Source organism: Grus americana, chromosome 22 (assembly GCF_028858705.1).
Source record: "Grus americana isolate bGruAme1 chromosome 22, bGruAme1.mat, whole genome shotgun sequence".
NCBI lineage: Eukaryota > Metazoa > Chordata > Aves > Gruiformes > Gruidae > Grus > Grus americana.
The window spans coordinates 8173266-8186691 of record NC_072873.1 but is presented as its reverse complement, the minus strand read 5'-3'; the positions used below and the strand labels follow the sequence as shown (position 1 = coordinate 8186691).

The 13426-nt window shown below is 42.9% G+C and overlaps 1 protein-coding gene across 3 annotated transcripts in view; it reads left to right on the top strand.

Moving 5' to 3' along the window:
- The window catches only part of NSF (N-ethylmaleimide sensitive factor, vesicle fusing ATPase), an 83138-nt gene that overhangs the window by 47359 nt on the left and 22353 nt on the right, over window positions 1–13426 (top strand). For all 3 annotated transcript variants that reach the window (XM_054801701.1, XM_054801702.1, XM_054801703.1), the window contains exons 10-15: window positions 1077–1242; window positions 1849–1923; window positions 6352–6539; window positions 11208–11303; window positions 11918–12074; window positions 13203–13336. In XM_054801701.1, coding sequence (XP_054657676.1) covers window positions 1077–1242; window positions 1849–1923; window positions 6352–6539; window positions 11208–11303; window positions 11918–12074; window positions 13203–13336 — 816 coding nt within the window. The remainder of the gene's footprint in view (window positions 1–1076; window positions 1243–1848; window positions 1924–6351; window positions 6540–11207; window positions 11304–11917; window positions 12075–13202; window positions 13337–13426) is intronic.

The following is a 13426-nucleotide window of genomic DNA, read 5'->3' as shown; positions in this document are numbered from 1 at the left end:
CTTGATAAGATTTTCTGGTAAAGAAAATACAAGTCACAGTTAAATATAGGGAAGTCTTTTCAGAAGACATGAGCAAAGGACACTGTATCTCTTTAATTACACCTAACAAGACTGTAGATTTTGCTAATGGCTTGAAATCCTTTAATTTTCTTCTGCAAAAGATTTACTAATCAATAAGTCAATTCTGCATGGTAACTCGTACTGAAGTAAACAATATCCTCCTCTCTGGTTGTTGCAATGTACCTGAAAGCTGTGAGCTGCTTTTCCTTTGCAATAACACACCTGTTAAAATAGACTTTATATTGGCTGGAGGGGATGGTCCTGATGACAAGTTGCGAGATTAAAAAGGTCTCAAAAAGGTTGGTATTGTAATGACTTGTGTCTGGGGCAGATTGCCAGGGACAGCACATTTACCCAGTGTTAACATGGTCTCTGCTGGCCACAAAAGATGTTTTAGAGGTGGAATTTGAAGGGAAAAATATTCATAATACGGTCACAAAAACTATCCTGTTCTCTTAGCAGCTGCAACTGCTTCACCTTTGAGTGAACCTGGAAATAAGCAGTTCTGCTCCTGATTGGCCCTGAACGAGTGGACTCCTTAAAAATATTAAGAACAAAGCTACTCTGGCAAACTGTATATTTACTAACTTTAGTACAACCTAGGGTATTTCCCACACTGGGGGCATCCCTCCAGAGATGCGCTTTGTTCTCCATCTCCCCTTCAGAGGGCTTTCCCAGCTACGGAGTACTGTGACCCTTTGAGCTGTGCGTTCCAGCTTTGGGTTTGTGCTTTTCTTGTTCAGCCTAGTCCTTTTCCATGAAACACCGCTTCTCTTACTGATGTCAGCCGTGAAATCCTACGCTTGGGCAAAGCCCACTAACCACCCCATTTTGGAGGATGGCAAGGTGTTACTCTGGAAAAGAGTCTGATACGTACGTAACCTGGTACTAAAAATGCTCGGAGGTATCAGTGTTCTGTATCTCCATGGCCGAGCTTGTTGAGAAGTTACTGTTTTGTTTGGATTGCTTTCAGTGATGACATGTGGCATTCCTGACATGTTTTTTCTTTCCAATAGCTTGGAGCAAACAGTGGTGTGCACATCATCATTTTTGATGAGATTGATGCAATCTGCAAGCAGAGAGGAAGCATGGCAGGTAGCACTGGAGTCCATGATACCGTCGTAAACCAGTTGCTGTCGAAAATTGATGGAGTGGAGCAGCTCAATAACATCCTAGTGATTGGTATGATGGTGCTTACTGTCTCTGGTATGGGATCTGGTTGAAAACTGCTGATATTTTGCTCGCTGCAGGTCAACTCCGTTATAATTACTGGTACAGAATCTGCTTGGATTGATCCAAACTGAATGACTGCTATTTAACAAGCATCAGTAGCAGATTTAAAGGAAGATGGTGCTGCAATCAGCTGATATTGCTGCTTTCAATAATTTCCTTCTTTAGCTTTTGTTAACAAGTGTTTCATGGTTTAAGAAAACTTGCAAGGAATGATAAGCATATTATGGTTGGACTCAATGACCTTAAAGGTCTTTTCCAACGTAAATGATTCTATGATTTTGTGCATTGATGTATCGGCGTATGAAGGAGTGAGGCTTCTCTAGCTGTGTTTCTTGTTGTTCTGAGCCCTGCAGATACCTCACAGATAGAGGCTTGATCCCTGTTGCCCTGACTCTACTTCAGGTCATGACTTTTCCAGTATTTCTGGAGATGGGTGTCTTCTGTCTGTTTTCTTGAGACTCTTTGAGGTATCAGCTCTAGAGGCTGTATTCAGGAGCTGGAGACCCACTTAATAAGCTCAAATCATGCTTATTTTGCTTTTAACTTTGAATTTAGGAATGACCAACAGACCTGACCTGATTGATGAGGCTCTGCTGAGACCGGGGAGACTGGAGGTGAAAATGGAGATTGGTAAGCAAACTAGCATATCGCAGTAGATAAGCTCACACATAAAGCAAATATGTATCATAATGTGAACAATTAACCAGGATGGCGTAGGTGCTAAACTTCATGCAGCTCCCTCCATAATATTACATGTAAATTTAATCGGCCAATTAAAACACCATTTTAGACTTACCTACTGATAAGCGGTTGACCTGAGATCAGTTTTCTGTCCAGCAGAATGGATAGGTACGGGCAGGCAGGACCTGGAATCTCTGGCGTGAATGAAAGGAGCCAAGTAATGGCACTAGATCATTCCTAGGTGGAAACTGTGGAACTGTTGAACGTGTAGAGCCAGCAAGCACAATGTGCGAGCAATTCCTGACTTGGAGGAAGTACAGATCATTTCATTTGCACGAAGTGAGAACAGTGACTTTCACTGCAGGAACTGCAAATGTTAGTTAGCATTGGCTATTGTCTTCTGAAATCAGCAGGTCTGGATTATTTGCATCAACAGAAGTAAAAGTGGGCCAAAGAGCTGTTAGCCTTTTACTCTAGTGGGCTGGGAAAGAACGCTGTCTGTCAGTGATTTGGAAGGGGCTTTTGTAATTGTATGCATCTGCGTGACACCAACGCAGATTAAATAATGGAATATCTGATAATGTAGTTTATTAAGAAATTAAGCCCAGATCATCTTAGATTCACAAAACCAAGTCTCTGACTTTGCATTTGCAATCAGAAGCTTGATCGGTAAACATCATGGTGGAGTCTAAAGGGTGACTGGACTGTGGTGCTCCGTTCCGAGGTTAACAATTCACTGAAGAAAGTTTGAATGCTTGGAGAATAGCCTGGGACTGATTAAAAGCTTAATGATCCTGTCTTGCAGTGAGAAACTCAAATTGAGTTCTGTGTTTAATTTAAAGATTGGAAATGCAGTTTCAGATGGGTAATTTGGAAGAGCTCATAAAACATTTTCCCCAGCCTTCCAGAGACGTACAAATGTCACAAAATATTTTCTATGCTCTGAGCTAGGCACCGGCTATTGTAAAGGTAAAAATTTTCAAACTGTAGGGAGTCACAAAAAAGGAACAGGCAGGGCCATGAGCATTAACATGGTCCATTTCCTTTCAGCTGCAGAAAATTAGATGAAAATGTCCATATAGCCCTAAAAATCATATATCACACTAGTGGCAGGCAAAATTGTAATTGTCTATGCTGCTCTGAATTGTGAGGAAACGCTTGAAATCTGATCTATCAATGTAGCCATAAGAGCTCACCAGGGATTTTTTCTCTTATCCTTAATAGGTAACGTCACTCTTTGAAAGAGCCAGAAACAGGAAAGAGTTTTTGTGGTAGCTGAAAAGGAAAGATTTTAGGCAAAAGAAAGAAGTGCAGAGGTAGCCCAGGCAGTGAGCTGATGCTCCAGAGTTAATACTGTCCTTGCGTACTGTAGGAAACAGTTTATATCAGGCATTACTGTGCATGTAGCTCTTGCAAGATGTGAGGACTAGAGATTCAACTAGAGCACTAGCTGGGATTTAAAGAGCTTGTGGAGCACAGACAGCATGGGTGGCTACAAACGTGCTGCAGACTTAAGAGACATGCATTTGCTAGGTGCAGGAAGAAATATTGAGAAATACTGTTCCTGGCACAATACACAAAAAAGGAAAATTTGGTAAAGAAGCGTATAGCGGTGCATAGAGAATTACTAGAAGTCAGACTGATGAACAGCGGTGAGAAAAAATTAGCACTGGCAAATACAGTCTTTACAAACTAACACAGCTACAAGGAATTGAAGGAAAGGCTCAATAAAGAGTGTGTGTTTTAGGGATGAGGAAGTGTAGCCACAATGACAGTCACCTTTGAACAATCTCATACTTGAAAACAAATGTCAAATAGCAACTGTAATTAGTAAACATAGGTGAGATTGATTGCACTGCAAATGTAGTACTTGCATCTTTAGTTGTCAAAAGTTAATTAAATCAAGTAAATTCCAGAGATTGAGCAAGACATCCCTAGAATAAATTATCAGATGATGAGGACTGAACACTGCTGGGGACTCTGCACATTTTAAAATGTCTTTTCGCATACCCTCAGCACTAATACTAATCAGTGCAAATTATCAGATCCTTGTAGTAAAGGCTGTGAGGGTAGGTTGGAAAGTGAGCTCGAGAACAGCATGGTTTTACCAAGATGATGATGTGCCAGACTGGCTTGTTACACTTTCTTTTAAGAAAAGGCTTTTCTGTATCTTCTATTACATGCATTTTAGGAGGGACTTGCTAAGGTGCAAACTGGGAAGTTACCACCTCAGTCAGAGAAAATGAACATTGTATGAGAATGGTGTGGGCCAGGTGAAGAGGAAAGTCAAGATGCTGAATTTTAGGAGAGTGAACTTCCAGTTGATTAGGTAATTAGTGGATGGGACCCCCTGGGAAACTGTTCTTGGGGATGAAGGAGCAGAACAGAGCTGGCAGCTCTTTAGGAACATTTTTCTTGGCACGCAAGAGTTCCCGATTTCCACGTGTAAGAAATTGTGGAAGGAAGGTAGGAGACCAGCATAGGTCAGTAAGGACCTCCTGGTCAAACCAAAGTGTAAGGAGGAAATGCACAGGCAGTGGAACCAGGGATGTGTATCCAGGGAAGAATATAGGGACACTGCCAGGATGTGTAGGGATGGGATCGGGAAAGGTGAGGCACAGTTGGAGCTGAATTTGGCAAAGGATGTGAGGAACGACATGGAGAAGGCTGAGGTCTTCAACATTTATTATTTTCCCCTCTTATTTTCACTGGCAGCTGCTTTTCCCACACTTCTTAAGTCTGGGACTGGGAAACAAAGTCCCTCCCGTCGTAAAAGCAGACCAGTTTTGAGGCCACCTGAGGAACCTGACCATACACAAGTGCATGGGACTTGACAAGATGCACCCCAGGGTCCTGAGGGAGTTGGCTGATGCAGCCGTTGAGCTACTGCCTATCATGTTTGAAAAGTCATGGCAGTCAGGCAAAGTCCTGGACAGGAGAGAAGGGAATATCGCACCCATTTTAAACAAGAGTCTGTGGGAACTACCGACCAGTTGGCCTCATCTCAGTGCCCAGTAAGATCATGGAACAGATCCTCCTGGAAGGTGTGTCGAAACATGTGGAAGACAGGGAGGTGATTAGAGACTGCCAGCATGGCTTCACAAGGGTCAAATTGTGCGTGACTAATCTAGTGGAGTGACTGTGTTCGTGGATAAGGGACGAGCTACAGATGTCATTTATCTTGACCACCCACAACATTCTTGCCAATAAATTGGAGAGAAGGAGTTTGATGGATGGACTGATAGAGGGATAAGGAATTGGCTGGGTGGCCGTGTCCAAAGAGTTACAGTCAGTGGCTCAAGGTCGGGGCAGTCCCCAGCGTTAGCACAGGCCTGAGGATGGATGGACTGAGAGCAGCTCTGTGGAGGAGGACTTGGGGGTACTGGTGGTTGACAAACTGGGCATGAGCCAGCAATGTGCACTTACGGTCCAGAGAGCCAATTGTATCCTGGGCTGCATTCAAAGTTTGGCCAGCAGGTTGAGGGCGATGATTCTCTGCTTCTACTCTGCTCTTGTGAGACCCCCTGGAATTCTGCATCCAGCTCTGGGCTCCCCAGCACAAGACAGACATGGGGCTGTTGGAGAGGATCCAGAGGAGGCCACAGAAATGGTCAGAGGGCTGGAGTAGCTCTGCCATGAGAGAGTTGGGGTGGTTCATCCTGGAGAAGAGAAAGCTCCGGGGAGACCTTATTGCGGTTGTTCAGTACTTAAAGGGGGCTTATAAGATGAAGAAAGACTTTACCACGGCCTGTAGTGACAGGACAAGGGGCAACTGTTTCCAACTGACAGAGGGCAGGTTTACATTGAATATAAGGAAGAAATGTTTTACAATAAGGGTGGTGAGGCCCTGGCATGGGTTGCCCAGAGAAGCTGTGGCTGCCCCTGGCTCCCTGGCAGTGTTCAAGGCCAGGTTGGATGGGGCTTTGGGCAAGCTGGGCTAGTGGAGGGTGTCCCTGCCCATGGCAGGGGGTGGAACTAGATGGGCTTTGAGGTCCCTTCCCACCCAAACTGTTCTATTGATAATTGTAAGGTAGAAACTGGGTTTAGGGATGCCAAGGGACTGACGTGATTGCCTTTGTGTAAGGTGAATTCCTGGTATGGAAGCCTGAGAGCAACTAACTTGAACCCTGAGGAAAGAAACTAAACCTTACGTTTTTTCTCTCTAGTTTGGCAGTGGTACTAATCAATTTGCCAAGGGCAATTCGTGTAATTGAATGTTCTTAAACAAAAAGCATTGTCAAATATTCTGCTTGTAAGGATGAATTGCTCAGGGTGAGAAAGAGCCTTTGGAAGTATGACTGTTGAGGAGAGGGAAAGGCTTTGCTGCAGTTGCTGTGCTGAGGCGCTGATTGACATGCATTCTGTTTAAAATCTCAGGCTTGCCGGACGAGAAGGGTCGATTTCAGATTCTTCATATCCACACGGTTCGGATGCGGGAGCACCAGCTGCTGGCTGAAGATGTGGACATTGCAGAACTGGCAGTTGAGACTAAAAACTTCAGTGGTGCCGAATTAGAAGGTTTAGTTCGAGCTGCTCAGTCTACTGCAATGAACAGACACATTAAGGTCAGTCCTATCGTCTCTCCCTGGGGCAAAAAAAGGGAAAATAATTGAAGTCTTTTCTTGAATGTTTACTTCCAAATGGGTAATGGCGCCTCAGCATATCTGAGGAGATGAAATTCATATGGATGCCACCTTTTCACTGTGCTTTTACATGGTTCTGAATTACCTCTTCCATCTCCTGACCTCTGAGTGGCTCTTGCATAGCTCAGTGGGAATGGAACGTGATTGTTTGTCAATGTATTTTGAGAAAAACTGAAAGTCTTCAGCTCAGTTTATGGATTGGACTCAGGAGACAAGAGGTGGAAATGAGAATAGGCAGTCGTCTGGAGGGATCTCTGCTGGAGTCTGCGCGGCTCAATATATTCATAAACGATCTGTAAAGATGGGGGGGGAAGCGAGGTTACAAGCTCATAGCTGTTTTGTGGTCATAAAGATGAAGGCCACCTATGGAAAACCGCAGAAGGCATTTGAAATAATGCGAGTGCACAAGATGTAGTCAGTGGATTTAAGTATACGCTGGGGAGAGAAAATTCAGAAAGGTATAGGCAGTGATAGGGACTGACCTGACCATGATTTGGGGTCAAGTTCTTGGAGTTATAATGATCTTGAAACAAATGAAAGCTGGAGAGGGACTGGTGACAAGGGCAGGGAGTGACAGGACAAGGGGAATGGCCTGAAGCTGCAGGAGGGGAGATGGAGATGAGATCTGAGGCAGAAATTCTTCCCTGTGAGGGTGGTGAGGCCCTGGCACAGGTTGCCCAGAGAAGCTGTGGCTGCCCCTGGCTCCCTGGCAGTGTTCAAGGCCAGGTTGGATGGGGCTTTGGGCAAGCTGGGCTAGTGGAGGGTGTCCCTGCCCATGGCAGGGGTGGGACTGGATGGGCTGTGAGGTCCCTTCCAACCCAAACCAGTCTGGCATTCTGTGATTTCAAGTATCAGCTCGGGCCTTATCAGTGAAGAAAGCAAATGCAACATTAGAATTTACTAGGGGAAGTATACAGAGCAAATGTGAGGCTGTGGTTACATCATGGATAAAATCCCTGGTATATTTGAATCTGTGCAGTCCTGGGACACCCACCTTGAGAAGGTCATGGTAGAACTAGGATATGGAAAGGCAGCAAGGAAGGTTGGAGGTATAGGAGGGTTTTCATTGGAAGAACAGTTAGACTAGGATTTCCCAGCCTGAAAAAAATATGGTGAAGGGTTCTGAAAAGTATGTGAAATCATGAGAGGACTGCAATCTGTGAACAGGGAACAACTGTTTGCTCTTTCCTAATACAAGAACTCCGAGAACAGTGAACGATACCAGCAAGGCCATGCTCAAAGCAAGGGAGATGTACATTGTGTGAAGAAGTACTTAAGCAGCGGAAGGAACCTTTGCTCCAAGATGTCCTTGATACTAAATCTTGGTCGAATTCAGAAGGGGCCTGTACAATGTCGTCTGTTTCAAATAAGAACTCACGTGACGATCGTCTCGGTGTCCATAGAGTCTTATAAAGTTCTCGGCTCTCTCCATTCTAGAGGAGCTTTCCCAGTCTTTGCTGATTATGGGAGGTCAGTGTATCTTTAACTAGAAAGGAGTTAAGGACCGCAAAATGTCAGGTTATATTAATCCAGATGCAAAACACAGTATTCGATGGTGTTGAAATATGAGATGATTAGTTTGTGAAGAAGGAGGCTGAAAGACGCAGCCCCTTTGCTCTGGTGGCCAAGAATTGGTGTGAATTACTGCAGAGAAAAGCCTTTGACATCAGTTCCACAGCACTGGGATATTTTTAAGTAAAAAGTGTGTTCAACCTTGAATATGAAGACAGAAAGTCATGTTTTCATTTAATCATAAATGAGTTGGTGCTTAGACGTTTATATCTCTTGGGAACACTTTCTAAAGGAAAAATTACTCTTTCTGCTAACTTTTCTTTTATAGCCATAATGGTTGAAAAGTTATTAATTGTTTCCCATAGCAAAAAAACCACAGACATCAACAGTTTCTAATTTTCTTGTGCTCTGTCTCAAAAAAAAAAAAATCAGCACCTCTGGAGGTATTTTCATCCCTTTGCAAGCAAATCATTTTCCTTAAATAATTAATTTTGCTTCTAGTTGATGTTTTTCAGTGCCTGAATTTTGGGTGAGTTTGGGGACCGTTAGTGTTTTGATATATTCTCTGTTGTGCCAAAATGTCGCAGTGGGAGAAGAGAAAATGGCTATGTGTAAATGTAAAAGAGCAGTCCCCTCCTTTAGCTTGGTATGTGATTGACATCTTAATAATATATGAGTGTATATTCCAAACGTGAAGCAGCCATGTTTTGTTTTTCTTTTGAAACAATTTGACATAGTATTTTTGGATAATCTTATTGTTTATTCTGAAGATGTCTTCAGCCAAATGATGCACTAAGGTATTTTATTTTCTCCTACAAGTACTGCAAAATTTAAAATATACATCATAGACCTGACCTAGTTTTCAGAAGCACCTATGAGAAGCAGGAGCACAAATTGAAAATCAAGGGGCATTATTCTTCTGAAGCATTTAAACTCTTCTGATAATCTCTCAAAGTGTGTATGTTAAAAATGAAAATGTGTAGCTCATTAAAGGCTAGGAAGGGAACCAACTCCCCTGTTTTTAAGTGTACAAACAACTCCAGGAATATATTGATAGTTTCAAGCACCTTCACTTCCCTCTGCAAAGTAGGCGTGATTAGTCTGTACTAAAGACCCACTACTCTGATGTATTTGACATCCAGTATTTCTGCTTGGTGGGTGAGAAGGGACTCTCTGATTTATAGTTATTTGTTCGGCATGGTGGTGTTGGCCACTCTGGGCTGCCGAGGTTGCTAGTTAGAGGCTGCATTTGCTACTGTGTAAGACAAGCATAACACAATTGTTTTTATTATTATTTTTTCCTTCCCATGCTCACGTGCAATACTCCTTGTTCTTGTCGATCATCCTAGTCATCCAAGACACATCTTTGAAGGTCAAAGTTATTTGACTTGTCCGTCACCATGGTCTTAGGCAAAGGTGATAGAGGCTGCTATGGCTTCCAAGAAACTCCTTGAAATCCCCAATTTTTACCTCCTGAGCTATCAGATCACGTAGGACCATTGTACTGTCGGGTAGAAGCAGGTGGTGTTGTAAGACTTGAATAACTTTCATTGAAATTATGCTTGTTTTGGAATCTAAAGAAATTTGTTACAGTATAATCGGGAAATTCAGAAATTATCAAAAGCCTTTCAAAGCTGCACTTTGGTGGAAAAGAATGAAGATATTTTGCCTCATCTCTATGCTATTTAAAAATAGGTTTCTGCCTTACCACTTAGCAGTTAGATGGATTGCTTTTCACAGATCAACTTCTGCCCCCTCTTGTGACTAATCCTTTTTCTGATATCTCTAACTCCACTCAGGATCCTCAGCAGGCTGCACCCCTGGGATTAGCATGGTAATAGCCAGTGTTTGTATGCCGTTGAGTGGAAAAGTTGCTTCAAATCCATTTAATTCCTGATTGCTGCCCAAGGCAATCAATATACTTGCAGATCTACAAATAATCCTCGTAAACGGAGCCACTCAGTGTTGCGGAGCTGCAGCTGTACCCAGTAACACACCTACAGCTGCCTTTAAAGGCTACTCTTGAGTTGTTCTTTCCTGGCCCCAGCGTGAGCAGCTTTGGGCTACCTCCTAGTGGTACCTCAAGTTGTGGCCGAGAAATGATTCACAAGAGAAGATCGCAGTAGTACTGTCTCTACTGTGTCTTTGCTTCCAGTCATTAGCTTTGAAATGTTGCTGGATGATTTGGGAATGGCAGAAGGGAAAAAGGTGATGCTCTTCATTTAGAAAGGAGTGCAATATGAGCTGAGCTAGCTGCAGTTTATTTCTTCCAGGTAATGCCGATAGGGCTACCTTGGGAAGATTTGTGGATTTGGTTGAACTGAAGCAAATAAAGATAAAGCAGAAAGAAATCTAATATTTATCAATCTCCTTGAAGACTTTTTTGTATGGAGAGGAAAGTGTGTGGATTGAATAGGAAACTAAAACCTCCTGAAATAGAGCTGTGTGAATAGTTCTTATTTTTGGCTCAGTTTCCAAAGATGGAGTGGGTCGATTCAGAGTTGGGCTAAACCAAACTTTGTCTTTCTGAAAAAAGTCACACAATAAAGGAGGCTTCATCCCCTCCCCATTAAGCACCCAGAAAGCACAGCGAAGAATTTTTTTCTACAGCCCCTAAATGGAAAGAGTAGATCCCTACTCTAAGGGGAATCTACGTAACTCTGATAACTTTTAGAAATTTAAACTTAGGTGAGATCAGTCCCACACTGGGCACCAGTCCGAGCCTCGCTGGCTCTTGGTTTATGGAGTCAAGGTAGCACAGCAGTGGCAAGGATGGTGCAGAGCTTCCATCCTGCTCTTAGCTGAGGTGGCTTCTCTGAAATGTGGGGTCATGGCCGTACTCTTCACTTCAGCTTTCCACAACTGTTACTTAATGGCTTCGTGGGGCAGGCATATGGATGTGGCTCTGAAGGTGATGATTGCTCCAGTGACATCCAGCATATGTCCAGCAAATGTCTTGTTAAGAAGCATTTTTCTCATTGGTGCAAACCAACTACGGGGTTGAATCTGTGGATGGAAGTTGATAAGGGGTTGTGTGCGGAACTGCTGTACTTCAGTGTCTTTTATTGCCGTTATTAGGCCAGCAACAAGGTGGAAGTGGATATGGAGAAGGCAGAGAGCTTGCGTGTGACAAGAGGAGACTTCTTTGCATCTTTGGAGAATGATATCAAACCAGTAAGTAGGCACTATATAACTCCTGTCAGAGTCACCCAGAGCAGTTAATGACGTGAGGTAGGAACGTCTTTCTGGGATCAGACATGCAGTGGTGCGCCATGGGTTATTGTGTCCTGTGTTATAGGAATGAAAGTGAGGAGCCTCTTGCTGCCTGCAGTGCTAAGGCTCTGGTTCGTACCATTTGTTGCCTGCAAGAATTATAAAAAGGAATAGAACAAATAGAGAGCAACCTGGAATTTCTTCTCCTTGTCATATATACACTCCCCTTTTAGGCTGCTTCAGTTAATGGATGACAGCTTTAATGTGGACTGTAGTAGGAGGTTCAAGCCTCATTTTTGAGAATTGTCTTTAAATAGCGTGGATTCAGAACCCATTGGCAACTTGCGCTAATTAGAATTTGTTTTTTGGGTATACGAAAAGATGTTTCTACGTGTGCCTGGTCCTTTGAACTGAAATGTTGTGTGTCACCAGTGGCTCTTCCAGTTCTGACTGTCTCATTTAAACATCTTCCAGAGTCTTGGTCCTGGTCACTTTGGTGATGTTTAATTGTTTCATGTGTTTCTGATGTGATGCAAAATTTCTCAGTAAAATAAATATTCCCTCTCTTACTACAGGCGTTTGGAACTAACCAGGAAGACTATGCAAGCTACATCATGAATGGTATTATTAAGTGGGGTGATCCAGTAACAAGAGTATTGGATGATGGGGAGCTGCTTGTTCAACAAACTAAGAACAGTGACCGCACTCCTTTGGTTAGCGTTCTTCTAGAAGGTAAATTTAAGAAAAAAAACCAAAACAAAACCCCAAGTGACTTTTGTAAACTATTCATATCGGTTGCCCGAGTGGTCATCTGTTATATGCTGCAACTGTACGTAAGAGAAACACATGAGAGGAAAAATGGAATTGGTCTCTCTCAGTTTACTTGGGTGAAATCGCTTTAGATATTAAAACTGGCTTCTCAGCATGAGAGAAACCCCATTCTTGGAACAACAGAGAAGTGAATGTACCCAGTTATTAACCTATGTGTGGATGTTTTACAGCACGAACATCTCTAGCTGATTTAATTGTCTAAATTCTCTTTGAAGTCGCTGGAGAGCTCATCAGCGTAATTAGCTGAGTTCAAACAACAGTTCATCTGGGCACATTTAGGTGCCTGCTGTTAGAAAGAGGTGGATCGCCCTCTATCTAGACTGTTACTGACTGTGAGGAGTCTAGGAAACTAGTTCCAATATCTACATTACAGATAGGGGAGCAGAATTTGTTATTTAGCGCTTCCCTCTTTCTTCTCCTGAAGTCAAAAAATATGGATTGCCACTATTGCTTAGTGGTCTGTAGCTTTGAAATTAGCCTTGAACAGATCCGCTGAATAATTCTGTGTGCTTGTGGCCAACATATTGCTTGTATGCAATGCCTTCTTGCACTCCAAATTGATTTGATTTGGGTGTATAGATTAAGATGTGTCTTTGGTCTCTGAATTATTCTGGTGTGAATTCAGGCAAATAACAAATTGTCAATATTTACCTGGCATTCATGCTGTTAACTTGTTTGCCACGGTACCTGCAGAAATCATATTTGGAAGGGGCATAAACATAGTTCAAGAAGTTTATCCAAAACACAAACACATGGTGATTTTGGTGCAGTGGCCAGTCCTACAAAATGTGTAACAGCCTCTTTTGTGTTGGTTTCATGGCACTCAAATTGTTGCATTACTTTCCTTCATCTGGAGGATAGGATTGCACTAGGAGTCAGCGTGTTCCTTCTGCAAGTAGAAGAAAATGTCATTTCAAAATGCAGATACCTCTGAATGGGATGATAAACATGCTTAAAATATCAGCTGTGCTCACCTTACCAGAGCTGTTTTCTCCCTTGTTTTTTCATTATGATTGTCCTTTGTTTCAGGTCCCCCCCACAGTGGGAAGACTGCTTTAGCAGCAAAAATAGCAGAAGAATCCAACTTTCCCTTTATCAAGATCTGTTCTCCTGATAAGATGATCGGATTTTCTGAAACGGCCAAGTGCCAAGCTATGAAGAAGGTACTTATGCATCCTGCTCTACTGCTTGACTACAGTCCAATTCAATGTTCTCTAGTGGATGGAAAAGTGAATTACCCTTGTGATTGTGTT